Below are 15,078 nucleotides of genomic sequence, written 5' to 3'. Positions count from 1 at the left end.
TGGACTAACCCCAGTGATGGTATAACATTGGGAGCTGATTGGCTGGAGGGACCTCAGCTGAATGTGAGACAGCAGCTGGCCCTGGCAGTGGTGGGGCTATCAATGCCGGGAGCCATAGGAATGCCTGCATAATCATCAGATCAAGGGAAGTGACTATCCCATACGCTCAGCAGTTATACTACATCACCAATACTGTACCCAGTTTTGGTATCACTGTTAAGAGAGACATCAATAAACAGAGGCAAGCTCACAGGAGGCCACTGAAATACTTGCCCTGTGAGGAACAAGGCTTGCTCAGCCTGGAGAAGAGAAGCCTTGGGGGATCTTAAAAGCAGTCACCCCAGTCCCCATACCTACAGGGAGGTCACTGAGGAGAGCTTGCTCTTCATTGAAATTCATGGGAGGAGCACAGGAGTTATAAACAAAGAGAAAGGCTGGTCTGACTGGATATACAAGGAAAAAAATTCTCAGAATGGATAATTATCTGTTGGAGCACACTGCCTAAAAAGAGGCTGCATAGTCTCCATCATTGGAAGGTCTCTAACTCACTTGTGTAAAGCCCTAGGCAACCTGGTCTGAATTCAGTCATAACACATTTTTGAGCTGGGGTTTGCTCTAGATGATCTTCCAAGGTTCCTCTCAATATCAATTACCCTATGACTTATCCTTAAAAACTGACAGTGCAAAATTCTGAAGTCCCTAGCTGAAAGCACATCTTACTCTTTCAACAGGCCATTCATCTCCTTCATCCTTCATTCCTCTAAAGGAAACTACAGCTATAGAATGAGTACAGTATGAGTCAGTTGTTGAAAAAATAAGAAAGTTAAACAGGCTAAATGAGAATACCAAGATACAGTCGATTCTCCATTCAATCTTTATATGTTCCATCCTTTCTTGTGAGAATGGTAAGAAAGCATAACCAAGTTAACAGCCACAAGGCCCTTCATCTTCTCCTCTTTCCCAACAGAGTGGGGATAGAGTTCACGTGGACCTCTGTGAATGACCAACAGGAACATTCACTACTCTCAGGTTTCTCTTTATGCTTCCAGCTGTAAATAAGACAGTTCTCTGCCTCTGAGTATCAGTATTAAATCAGAAGCCTAGTAGTGAGGAAAGCAAATGGAAAATGATTCTTTATGCAAAGGAAACTAATGGTTATAATCTATTTCTGAGAAGTACTCAGCTATAGTGAAGAGTTGTAAAAACTGACTTTTAAACAACATAAAAAAAAAGCCATCAGAGCTGCTCAGTAAGTGGCATTTTTTCCTCTATGGAAAGCATAATAAAGGGATAATTAAATGAGAAGTTTCCAGTTATTTCTCCTTTCTCAGGATGATCTTGTGTTAACTGGAAGAAAGAGTACAAGCACAATTAAATATTCCTCAAGTGTTACTGGCAATGGGAAAGATTAATGTTCAGGAAACAAGCACTCCATGTGATTTGCTTGAGTTTTTGTTATTGTGTTTTCTTGTATTTTTTATTAGGAAAACTGAGCTTGTTCTCTGCAGACAATTACTAAAGCTCAGAAACAAACTTCATGCATGTTTCATTTCAAGACAAAAATGCGCTTCCTCAGTATTAATATATCTGAAAAAAAACCCCCTGCACTGGAAAATCAATTTACGAGTTACAACTGCTTAAAAATATTATCTCCAAAATTCAATACGACTAGGAAAGGTAAAACTGAAATAAAGATGCTAGCTCCTAACTAAGTTTCCTCTAAACATGTTAAACCACAGGAAAAAAAAAACCCAACATCTTTTAAATGTCGCTGAATGGAAAAATATGGATTTTAAAAATCTGTATGTGCCCCTTAATACTGCTCCAGAAGGGGATGGGTTAACATTTGTGTAATCATGTTTATGCCTTTTCAGTGGTTTTACAAATGTCCTTTGATTAGGAAAATATTTTAACCTTTCTGAATTCAACTTGTTCAAAGAGATGAGGACTCACAGAAATACGTTAGGAAACTAAATACTGTTTTTTCAATTCTTTAGCCGAGTTTTTAAACTATTTGCAGCATTCTTAACAGTAAAAGTCTTGATTTAGAAGATTCTGCAAACCAAATGCGAGAACAAAAATTTCTACAGTTAATACACATTTACCTTCTTCAACTGTCTGTACAAAGGCCCCTGAAGAACTCCAATTTGTCGTAAACCCAAAGCTGCGACTGTGGCCAGGTCTCTGGTTTATACTGATTCTCATTTCACTGTACTGTTCCTGAAAAATAAAACATGACACTACAGTATCTGGTATCACAGGAATCTAAATGAAGGAAAGTTTATCCTCTAAATAAGTGAGGCTCTTCACAATGTGCACTTTAATCATCTATTATTAGCAACGTAGACAATGGAAATAGCACTGAAGTCAGTTAAGTAATTTGGTTTTTATTCAAACAGCTTCCATTTCTATTTTCTCTATCCTTATATTCAGTTGTGCATTTCTCTTGCTTTAAATGTGATGCTACAAAATGTAAGAAACCAGAGGAAAGTAAAACTCTAAATGGATCCTTCATGGATACTCTTCTTGTGAATTTGCAGAACATGCTGTCTCCTAAGAGAGCATCAGTCAAATAGTGATGTGAAAGAGCTAGGTAACAGTAATTGTTTGTGTTTTTTTCTTGCACATTTTACAGTAGGCATCATCAGTTTCTTTTAAGCTCGATGCTGCAACTAGATTTACTTGGGTGAACAATCATCTTTTTTGTTTTCTGTGAAATACTATTAGCTTGCTATGGGTTTTTTAATGAAGGCTTTAAGTTAACAAAACTGATCTCAGAATTAGCTAGAATCCAGATCTTCCAATTCTACTGGACTTTCAAGATGCTATGAAAATCTGAACAAAACCCCAACATTAACATTTTAAGCTACAGAAATACTTGATTTGGAAAATATTTTGGAACATGTGCTTTCAGCCCCACAATATAATATGAACATGTACTGCATACATTAACATTTTAATGCAAACTCGTTTAAAAAAAATTAAGATACCCAGAAGCTTGGTATTCACTTCATTATTAAGGAGCTGACATTGTTCTAAATGGGAAAAAAAAATACTTTTTCTGTCAAACACTGTTAAAAGAGATACATTCCAGCAGTGTGTGCATGGAGGAGACCCCCGCATACATACTAAATTTGGTATACTAAATGCACACCTACATTTTAGTTGCCTGGAGAACCAGCTTTCCTGAAGGGTGAGACTCATTCTCCCTAGCTTAAAATATTTTAAGTATAGTAGGTATCTAAGCCAATTCCCCAAAGTTCCTAAATTGGTAGGATGCAACAGGGAGCTGCAGGGAGCATTGCACAAGCAGATGTACTTAGCCAGAGTCTCTGGGCAGGATGCAGGCAGAGGAGGCTTCAGCAGTACCTGAGTGCTGAATGCGGAAGAAAACAACATTGCAAGGCAACATCCTGAAATTTCGCTTCATGTTACAGGAATGTCCTGGCAAAACACTCCTTGCTACGGCCCAAGGCAGAAATTAAGTCCTTTCTTTAAATACACATCTCTTAGCTTGCAAATGCTCCCATACAACCTTGGTGCCTAGGTAAGTAACTGTATTACAAGTGAATCTACTAAAAGGCAGGGCAGTGCACTGGGCTACAGCACATATAAAGCTTTTGAACTTGAGTCTGTTCCTGGAAATTACCAGTTATTTTTATTTCCACTATCCTAACCCAGGTCTTCTTCAAATCTACCTCTCATCAGAGGAGGAATGTAATTTTGGACACTCAGCTTCATAATTTAGACAGATCATCTCCAAAGCACTTAGTACTCCACAAACTTGATGTTACTGCCCTGATGACTACTGAACTATATCAGTCTCTCAACTCTGGCAATGATTGACAAACATGCCAAATGAAATTTGCATTCCTTAAGTTATAGTTTGTTTGAGGCACAACACCAGCTTTTTTTAAAAAGCATGAACATACAACCAACCTCCCTCCCAAAACGCCACCCCAGTCCAAACATTTTAATTTTCTTTTTTAACTTAAAACAACCACACATTAATTGTTCATGGGAAGGACAATTTATAATCTTGTGACTGATGACAGGAAAAAAAGAAATGGACCTGTACATTGTGTTCTCATTTGGTGCTCACAGCGATACAAAGAACCCATATCTAATCTATGTTTTCACTGATTAGAACAGCAATTCCCCTGCCTGCTTTTGCTACAACTGGGGGGGAAAAAAAAAAAGAGATTATTATCTCTTTCCTTATACAACAATCAGAGTTTTGAAAAATTATGATTATTTCACTGCAATGGCCAAGGGGTATCAGGAAATGTGTTCCTTTTCCACAAGTGATTAGGAAGAAGAATGGTTCAAAGTGACTGAATTTATAAAAAGCTAGTGTGGGAAATGATTTCATAAATCATCATCCAAGGTCTTATGATCTTCACCCAAGCAAATGACACTTTTACAGCACCATTTGGAATGCAAAGAATTAACTTCTAATCTGTCAAGGGGTATGAACCGCACCACAGTATTAGAGAAAGGTATCGACAATTAAAGCAATTGCTGGTCATTTTACACATATGAATCATGCAATCAATTAGAGGAAACAAAACTTGAAGATACATATTCAAAAAAATAACTGAAAGATCCAGCTCCTGGATAAGCACAAAGAGATGGTGATTTGCTTTAAATCCATAAACATGAACATGAATTAGATTAATTTCAAGTAAATTATTAAAAAAAAGGGGGGGAGCTCAAGCCACAGCAAATAGAAAAAAAGATCATGAGATACTAATGTTTAGGGTTAGCCTTTGAAAAGTTGATCTTTATTTTCCACCACCATTATAAAAGTGCAAATGAATGCTACAGCAGCTCAGATCATTCATCTGACATACTTGATTGAGTACAATGTGCTAATTTGGAGAATAGCAGGAACTTTGAACGCATCAAACAATATTTAGAATAACTCTTTTGAATTCGAATGAGAAATAAAATTAAGCACAGGACACAGTAAAGGTAAGGGGAAAATACAGCAAAATAACCAATTTTTTTCTTTCCAAAGATTCTCTTTCCCCGAATTAAATTGAAGGAAACAGTAGTTCTCTGAGCTGTTTTCTTACTACTAAAAATACAGGCATTAGATGTAATTTTGTTTATGTTTTCTTTTACTCTGCTGTAGCACTCAGTTACACTAAGTAATCACATTATTTCCACACTTACCAGCAATTTTGAATCCTCAGGCTCTGGCAGACTCACATTTTCTGCAGAAGATGCAAGGGAAAGAGAATCAGGAGGAAGACAATACTCTGATTTAAGAATACTGCTTCCAGCATCTTGGTCTTGGGATTTTACAGGTAATGTCAAACTAGGAGGAGGTGTTGACTGAACACCTTCTTTTTCCTCCTCCTCACCTCTGCCTCTGAATGCACTAGTGGAGAGAGGGTGTGCAGAGTCTGGTTGGGAAAATGAACTGCTAGTGAACAAAGTTTGAGTTCTTTTTGTTTTTTCTACTTCTCCGTTGTATTTCTGGGTATCGTCCATCTAAAACAAAAATGACAGTTTGGTAAATATGTGCCTTAAAAAAAGCCTGCTAAACTTTCAGTAGTCTAAATAGGTAACAAAAGCCCCCTTCTCCCTTTGATGAAAATTCTGGTTTCTGTACCCACTACTAATTGCCCACTTCAAGAAGAAAAAAAAAAAAGTAAGCCACTCTTCTTTAAAGTGCTTGAACAATAAACAGCCCAGACTTCTTAAGATAAACTTGTTAAAATCATCTGCTTAAAATTATTTGCATTCTTACCATTTTTTAAATTGAGACAAATAGGGATTTAGGTGAAAGCTGTGAAAAATCAACATAGTAATCGGGAGGGGAGGGAAACAATTACTGTGTCTCACTGTTTTACTGAGCAGGCAAATTTTAAGCTAGCATAAAATTCGTATTTCAACAAAATCAGGAGAGCAGAGGAAATCATATCACCTGAAAAAATTGTCTTTAATACTTATTGTATTAGCTTCAAACAATTACATCTGATGAAGCCATGTTTTTCTATAAGGAGCAGGAGACTTGCTACAAGTAGTGAAAGGATTATTCTAACAAACACATTTATCAACCTTATTTCTAGGAGTGCCTTTAAGTACAGAAACGCAAGTAAGCATCTAAAGACATGACAGAATTAGCCTTCTCTATTAACACAGACTTCAAAAAGCAGATGATTTAAAAAAAAAACCCAATAAAACAACAAAAACCCAACAAATGTTAAAAATCTACTGTTCCCCCAGCTATCTCAGACCCCAATAAATTTCAGGGATGAAATGGAATTTTACCGTGAACGACCGTGGAAGTGACGAGATTCCTCTGGAGTGGACACCAAAAGGTCTGGGTGTAACCACAGATGTTAACCTAGAGGTATCAGTTTTCTGGTAACTTCTCGGGAGAGATGCTGAAACCTGAGCTGACCCAGTTTGAGCATTCACTGAGTAGCGGGTAGACAAAAGAGTCGAGCTCTGCTCCTCTGCCAGGCTCTTTGGCTGAGCGGGAGCTTCATGAGAGGCCAAGCTCTCTGGCGGGTTCTCCTTGCGTGGTTGTGCAACATGTGCATTTTTGCTGTCCTTAGGGCTGCGGGGTGTATCTTCTTCCAAAAGATAATCTTTTGTTGACCGTGTGGAAGGTGCTTTTTCCTCACTGAACACATCGTCATTCAGTGAATACGTCCATCTGTGTTCATATCTTCGCTGCCCATAGGAGTCTTGATCTCTGTCCTCCCTATGGGGACAAAGCACATTAAAATACCAAAGTGACCTGACAAACAGTCGGGCCCTAAGTTTTCCACTGCTGAATATTCAAGGCAGGGCATAAACCAAGAAACACATCTCCATTAAAATGAAAATGAATGGCATAATTTAAAAATATTAGTACTTTGTTTTTAACTCTACCTTTTTCCCCCTCCTCCCCATTTCAACACTCCCTTAACACTCAGGCATATTACTGTCACATTATCGGATCGCCACTGTGACAGAAATCTCTTTGCCAAGAAAATTATATAGTTATTGAAGTTACATATCCTTAGAAATTCAGATTTTAATGAAGAAAGAATTGGAGGAAGGTAATGTCTTAACAGTGCCTGAACTGTATAGCACTGCTGATGTCTCGGCTCTACAAAAATGCTATCATGAACCTTAGGATACTACCATATTTTATTAACTTCAGATTATTTCATTTTCCGCTATTCATTCCTTTGTCATAAAGGAACAACCATCACTGAGGTTATCTTCACATCATTTTTAAGATTCTGATGATATTGGACATTCAACACAATTACCATTCATATTTTTATTCGAGAGACTAATTTCTCTTCTCATCAAGCAAGTAAAAAAGATCAGAAATGAAAAAAATTTTGGTTTAAGGCTTATCTATAAAAGAAATTTAAATACATGGCACATGCATATTCCTTTACTCTCAATCACACATGCATTAAAAAAGATACTATCACGAGTAGAAAAGGTACTGTGCTACTCAGTTTACACTGTTTAGTCTTCAGAAAGAATCTTGTTCTGTAGATACTCAGAGGAACAACTGAGGATAGAGGGGAAACCAAGTAAAAGTTTACAGCTCTGTGATGTACATTAACATTCTGGCAGTATTACTCTGCAGTGGTTAAAGAACAGAAAATGCAGTGGTAGAGGAAAGAGAAATAGCTAAACTGTTCCAAGAACATAAAAAGGCAATTAGCCAATTCAACACTATTATTTTAACCTCTTTAAAGTGAATATATATACTAACTTCTCAATACATTTATTTATGGATAGCAAACTAAAACATCATTTCTAGATCAAAACTGTTTAACATTCTGTGAAAATAATTAATTAGCAGACCATATTCCACACTTCAGTTGCCTAGGTTTTCTGCACTATCATTTGCAACTAAAACTGTTGAAAACTGCAGAATTAATTGTAACTTGCCAGCAAAAGTTGCTCAAGAAAAGACGGGACTAAAATTGCTCAGATTTAACTTCAACATAATACTCCCACTAGGGTGATTACCTCTCCTGCTGCATTTCTTTCAGTGACTTGGTACTCCTTCCAGACACCTCAGAGGCTCTCCTTTCTATTTCTTCTCTTTCCTCCTTTTTCTTTTGCAATTCAGAAGTGAAGCTCTTTCTACGATTCTTCCATTTTGCTAGATCCTACAAGAACAACGTGAACGTTTACAAGCAGATTTTCTTAAGACTTCGTAAGTATACAGAGACATCCCATCACATCTTCCCTACTGCCCTGATTCTCCTTGCATGTCTGCATTCACACCACATTTTCATGGACTTTCCCTCTAAATGATAAAGTGGTTCTTGTACTTCAGTCAGTGTTACAACAGGTTCACTGCCTGTTAAGGTTAACAAGTCTAATTACTGCACTGTGAGTGGAGAAGTGTGTGCTTTGTCCTTTCTTTTGCCCCTTTGACAATATCAATTTTATTCTAGGATACATCACCCAAGAACACATAGTTGAAAACTAATGCAAATGCCATCTGTATTTCTTTGCTGGAGGCTTTGGAGTTTGGGATCTTATTCTTTTCCAAATCACTGTTACATTATACTGATGCATTAGCTTAAGAATCAAAATGCCTTAAAACCCAAATAAAAAACATATACTTCAATATTTTCTTCATTTCTGCAAAACCACAACAGGAACTGGCAATATTCTCCATGAAATACCAGAGATGGATTAAGAGATATCCTGAATATTAGAATTGAGATGCATTAAACAAACTATGCATTAAACAAACTGCTTGCTCGGTGCTCTGTTCTTAATTTCAGCTTCTCATTGGTGTTAATTGCCATGCACAGATTTCAATACAGTAAAGGTCTTCAGATAACCTTATGGTTAAGTGCAAAGTTACCACATTATTTACAGACTGGATTTAAAACCAAATTATTGGAGGACAGGAGCCTCAAGATTTTTCACATCTCCTGAAGGGTGGAATATGCAAACATTCCAATCATTTGTATTCACCAATTTCACACAACACATGAAAGTGTGCCCTAACTTTTCTCTATGGCTACAGAAATGAAGACCAAAAGCTTTATTGCAATACACAGAAGTCTCTAAAGGTCCCTTCCAACCCCTACCATTCTATGATTCTATATGATTCTATGACAACATTTAAAATAATTTCAGATCTGCATTGAACTGCTATCCCAAAAACACAGGAGGCTGCATGAGGTGGATCATTTTAGAAAATAACCCCATAGATTGTTGCACACATGCCAAAGCCTGTTTTCTAGCAGCAATGAAGGTAGGCAGCACCCAGGCCTTCAGTAAGACATGTGAGAATAGGTGAAAAGGAGTATTTACTTCTTGCCACTTCAGATCTTGCTCTTGTAGCTGCTCTTTTATCCTTTGTAGTTCTTCATAACGAATTTTGCGCAATGACTGCAAGTCCTCTGTGCTGACATCATTCAATGATTTACTCCTAGAAAGAAAAAAAGAGCACTAGGTTTTATCATATCTAAGCCATCACTTATGCAAGTAAGACCTGAGGGACAGAGAGAGAGAGTGAAATATTGTGTTAGTACAACTGAGCACTTTTGAGTGAGTGTTATTTTGAACAGAGCAGGAAACACGTGGGCAGCTGAATGGGTAAAGTTGGGATGTGCTCTGCTGCCAGCATTCAAGTCAGTAGTTGCATATTTGAGCAAATAAAATTAAATTAAAGAACAAGCAGCTCTGTAGCAGCTCCACGCTGACCATTCACATTAAAATCCTCTTACCTGACTGCTACTTCTGTTTAAACTTAACTATTGATCTTGCTCTTCCTTTGACCTAAAAGGGGTTCCCCCACTCCTTGAGTTCAAATTCTCATCCTTTCACTTCTCTCCAGTATCAGCCCTAGAATCACCTCACATTCTTTCTTTCCTTAGGCTAATGATAGCCTAAGGATAACAAGTCAGTTGTTGATGCACAATTCTAAAAGAGAAAAGCAATTCACTGCTAAATGCTCAGTTCACATATGTCATGTGCCATGCTAGCTTACATTACTCCTTCCCAAGCCTCTCTAATGCCTTCCATCTAAGTCAGGAAGCTCACCTTTAATGCTTATTTCTCCTTTCTAATGCTATTTTCTCCTTTGTTCTTTAACACTACAGTGATAAACATAACAGGACTTTTAATTTAGTTATAGGACAGGACCTGCTCAGTGCTGACCACAGGCCTCTGAGACTTCAATCAAAATGCAGGTGTTCCATCATAAGATTCAATGCTGTAACATAAAAGGAAATCTAGGCTTCTAGGTTTTTGTTTTGGTTTGTTTCATTGTTTAGGGTTTTTTTGCAAAATCACTTTTGTTTGCATTTATTCAAACAAAATCTGAATGATGCAGGGGCATAACCAAGTCCTAACAGGACTTGACAAGGTGGCACTTATCTGACGTGATGGAAGAAACACAATAAAAAATAAACTGATTCAGCACAGGGCCTTGCTCTAATCTCTTACATACCAAGAGAGCTCTGAACTAACAAACCAGACTCTCACTTCCTCTCAAGAGGCCCAACTCGATTTCACTGGTAACACAAAACTTTGGACTTTGGCCACTAGAAATAAAGGCTAGGGCACTAACTCAATATACCTGTTTGCTTGTTTGTTTTCTGAATGGAAAAGGTGTCAAATTTAGTGAAAAATCTTATTGCCACAACTGTATAAACTCTTTTTCTTGTACAGTTCTCTCTCCTCTTTATTATTTAGTTATATCACATGTAGAAATGGTTTTGGGTAACTGAACTGTACATTACAGCCTCATTCCAGAAAATTAATATCATCACGGTTTCGTTTTCCTTCTCTGAAATTTCTATATCTTGCTATAACAAAACAGGAAAATCTAGACTTAAATACAATATAAGTAAGGATATATGCATATATTCGTACCAAGGAGCAGGATATACTCTTAACTTAAAAAAATCTAAGCAGTGATTTATCAGAGCCTTCTGAGTCTCTCTCTCCTAACACCTAGCTTCTGATATTTTACATCTTCTGGAAGTGTTTAGTCATTTACCAAGTTTTGCCTCAGGGCAAAATGAGTAAATAACTACATGTGTATTTAAAAAAATTAGAAAATCATGCAAAAATCAAATATTTAACATGCCATCACACAGCAAGTGGAAATATATTTCTCTTTGAGTCACAGCACATCATAAACAAGGCCTAAGTTCATATGGCACTAACCAGTAAGTTTACCACTGAGGATTCAATAAGCTGGAGCATATAAAATAACCACCAAACACTCACCTCCCCCATGATAAAAAATATGTCTTTAAATATTTTCAGATCGTACCTATACAGACTTCAAAATAAAATACTTACTAAACTTCCTTTAAATTTCTGAATGTTTTAAAGCCTAATTTAAATACAGAATACCAACACTTAAACGGGAATAAAATATCAGATCTGATTTTCTAAATGCCTGATAACCATGACTACAATACTCTAAGTGTCAGAGAAAACTTTTGCTAGACACATGGCTTTTAGTCCTACATTCGTTACTTAAATTGCCCAAGCATGTAAGAACAAAGCAGCATGCACAAGTTGCTTTCAGCACAAGTTTTTAGCTACTGTGCATGCATGAAAATTTAAACAAGAGGCAAAAATAGCATTATGATTTTTCAAGCTTGTACAAAACTTACCCTTGCTCATCAGAAAGCTTTTGAAACAGTCTGAGAAACCAGAAACCAAAAAAAAGAAAAGATTCAGTCTTGATATTCGTAACAACATGAACACCACCAGTACACCCACCACTCAATGAAGGGGAAACTGAAAGCTTGAGGACCAGCCAGCATGGAATAGCACATCAGAGATCTGACACTACTCAAAAGACACATCAGGGCTTGTGTGATGTGTAAGTTGGGCAGAAAACTGACAGAACGAGGCAGCCTGCAAGTTCACAACACTTCAAACTTAGCAATATCACACAAATATAGCCTTGCATTAATCCTGCATCACTTACTCCACTGCTGTTTGAACAGCCTGGTGCTCACAAGATACTCATTTCAAGAAATCAAAATTAATGCCAACTTGACTCCCAACAAGAAGCCTGGCTTACAGAGGCTGTCTTCTTGTTACTTCAACCATTTCTCATAGTAAGTGAAAGCAGTACTTGAAACAGGTAAGAATAAAAGGTCCTATATAGAAGTTTAGCACATTTAGGCAGAGAACCAAATTAATCTGGTGTGATTCAAGAGGACTTTTCGTATTCTTGAATATGAGTATTTTATTCTGTTGAATGAATTCTTAAAATGTTAAATATTTTTAAGCACTTGAGAAATATTTCTCAGTGAAGCTTGCACTTTGTTAACAGTATTAAGCTTAACAATTAAATGCAGCAACATGAAAGTATCAACTGGAACACAGAAGTGTCTTAGTCACAAAGTAATGATGCACAGCTGGGAGAACTGCAACTTGCAATGCCGTATTTTCAGAGCTAAGGAAACATTTGAAACCCCACTCTCCCCTAGTAAGTACAAAATTCAAATGAGAGATGGGAAGAAGGTAAAAACAGTATTCAGTTAGGAAAAAAAGAAAATTTGAATATACCAGGAAAGGATTAAGAGAAAGTATTAATCATGAGTGTATGAAAGCTGGTGGAAAACACTGGCAGAAGAAAAGTTACGTCACAGTAGCCTTTAACACTATATGAACACAAAGCTTATGCACTGTGACTTTGAGTGGGCAAAACAACACTAGGGTGGTGTGGTTTTTTCCACCTTATCTAATAATCTCAAAACTGTGGCAGGACAATTTCCAAGCATTTTCAAACTTAGGTGCAAACAAGAATCTCAGAATGCCCAGTTCCATTACTGGGGGAAAAACAGTCTTTTGAATAAGCACTAGTTATATTCAACCATGGAAAGAAACTTAGGCACAACTTTGAGCCTGAAGGAATCGTAACTACTTTCTCTAATGAAGCAGCCTAAAACTAGAACACAATGTAATTGTTTTTGTCGTTGAAAATATGGTATTGCAGTCATGAGCTTCTATTCAAAGCAAATAAAAAAGCTTGTCCAGGATGTCATGAACAAATAGCAGATTGGCACTCTACGAATGGTTGAGCACATGACGACACTTTTTCTGTATGGAAAGGGTTCAGCTGCACTCAAGCACAACCCGTGCAGGACACAACCTGACCTCTCCACCATCTGCCGTTTCTTGTGTCTAACTTTGCTGGCCTCTCTGATTGCTTCCCATTTCTTCCAGTCTTCTTCACTGCATGGACCTGGGATGAAATTTACTGGCTGGACGTTACCTCCGACCTTCCAAGATTCAATCTTGCGGGTCAGCATATCATCCTTCTTATGGCGGGATGATGGTGACAGCACTCTGCCATTGCTCTTTCTTTCCTCCGGTGTTGCATTTCTTTCAAGCAGACATAGAAATTTGGACCGGATCTCCTCTGGAAGACTCCACGGGTCAGGAAAGAGTGCTGGGTGATACTTGTCTGGAGCACCTGACAAAGGCACCTCTTTTTTCTGAGAGAGGATTTTACGTAATATCATATCATCTTTTTCCAAATCTGGAATCACAGGTTGGCCCTCTCTGGGTTGCAGAATTATCTCACCCTCTAGGGGAGGCTCCTGCTCAGAGAATCTTTTTAAATACCGGGGGTCTTGAAGAACAACTGGATTCACATGGAAAGCCCCAGTTTTCCGAACAAACAAGTCATCATTCTCTAAGTCTGGATACAGATATCCATTTTCCGCATCCCCTTGCTTGTATCCTGGTACAAAGGAAATATTCTTTCTACATTTTATGAGCCTAGGGCCAGAAGTAGGATCAATTTTGGTCTTCGTTTCAGAAGACAAGTAGTCAGAGTATTTTTGCAGGGCCTGAAGTAACGAAAACTGACTGAAGCATATAAAACAAAAGGAGGGAAGTAAAAATATCATTAAGAGACAAGCAGATCACAATGTATTGTGATACACATATGGTTTAGACTTGCAGTACAACTCTTGAGCAGTACAACTACACCACTTGGCATTCACCTCCACTAACCACAGCACAGCACACGTCAACCAACGTAGAAGTATAATGGCATACTAACCTGCTCAGCGACAGCACGCTTACATGCTCACACACAAAGCCAGTAGCCCTATGCAGCATGTAATACTTTTGCATTTACATGTTTCAGAAGATCAGTAACTTACGGCTGCATTAAAAAACAAACACAAAACCAAACCCAAATCAACCAACCAACCAAAACAGTAATCAAAAAAGCACAACATCGCAGGACATGGTTTAATTTAATTTAACTGTTGCATATTCAGCCATTTCTTTTTTGATGCACCAAGAGTACAGGTCATGCAGCAATATCAACCTGGGCTGATCAGAAGCCTCCAAGATTTTTCCTTCTGCAATCTGTGACAATGAGCTTCCCACAAATTCAGCAGTTGGCTTATAGTTCTGATCCCTTCTGCAACTGCTGTTCCAGTCAAAACTTGGTCTTGGTTGATTAGCAACAATGCCAGAGCTTTGTTTGTAAGCATATTCCTCATCCTCAGAATCTGATTTCTTTCTACTGTGCAGCAGCACAAAGAATGAGCAGAGAGAAAGAAAAAAAAAAAACACCAAGTGTACTCATTGAGTAAAACACACAGTGGTAAGTGCAATGAAAATACTACTTGAATTGTTTTCTTAAACAGAAAAAAAAAAGAGAGAGAGAAAACATATCCTGCTGCTACACTGACAATAAAAATGAAAAATAAAATCATACACTTTATTTTTGCACACAGGAGAGAAACAGGGGCATGCATGAAAACGCACCTGAACCCTTGAATCTCTTTATACCAGGGTTTGAAAGAGGATTTCCTGATTTTTTTCCATAGCAATTCTTCTTCTGGAGTCCAAAATTTAGGAAGAAATTTGTCAAAAGCAACAACTGTATTTGCCGCTGAAGAACTTAGCTTGCGGAAATAGAGATCATCTTTTTCAACGTTTGGGATGCCTATTTCTTCTTCCTCGTCCTCATCAAAATACCCAGATAATTCTGAAGGAATGTTAACTCTTGGTTTGTTTTCCTCTTTAATATCCAATTGCCTCTGCCTCCTCTGGTTACTGTTCAAAATACCCAATCAGTTAAGATAT

At 37.6% G+C, this 15,078-nt stretch overlaps 1 protein-coding gene across 6 annotated transcripts in view; it reads right to left on the bottom strand.

Moving 5' to 3' along the window:
• LMO7 (LIM domain 7) overlaps positions 1 to 15,078 on the bottom strand; it is a 133,490-nt gene that overhangs the window by 27,984 nt on the left and 90,428 nt on the right. For 3 of the 6 annotated variants that reach the window (XM_061995578.1, XM_061995594.1, XM_061995603.1), the window contains exons 9-14: positions 11,628 to 11,657; positions 9,307 to 9,424; positions 7,999 to 8,141; positions 6,283 to 6,721; positions 5,179 to 5,499; positions 2,106 to 2,220 (exon numbers count right to left, since the gene is read on the bottom strand). In XM_061995578.1, coding sequence (XP_061851562.1) covers positions 2,106 to 2,220; positions 5,179 to 5,499; positions 6,283 to 6,721; positions 7,999 to 8,141; positions 9,307 to 9,424; positions 11,628 to 11,657 — 1,166 coding nt within the window. Of the gene's footprint in view, positions 1 to 2,105; positions 2,221 to 5,178; positions 5,500 to 6,282; positions 6,722 to 7,998; positions 8,142 to 9,306; positions 9,425 to 11,627; positions 11,658 to 13,125; positions 13,843 to 14,311; positions 14,513 to 14,757; positions 15,049 to 15,078 lie in introns of all 6 variants that reach the window. The other 3 variants (XM_061995618.1, XM_061995610.1, XM_061995588.1) reach the window with 3 other exon arrangements.

The sequence above is a fragment of the Colius striatus genome, chromosome 1 (assembly GCF_028858725.1).
Source record: "Colius striatus isolate bColStr4 chromosome 1, bColStr4.1.hap1, whole genome shotgun sequence".
Taxonomy (NCBI): Eukaryota; Metazoa; Chordata; class Aves; order Coliiformes; family Coliidae; genus Colius; species Colius striatus.
The sequence above is the reverse complement of the archived record's forward strand: the minus strand, read 5'-3'. Positions and strand labels throughout refer to the sequence as shown.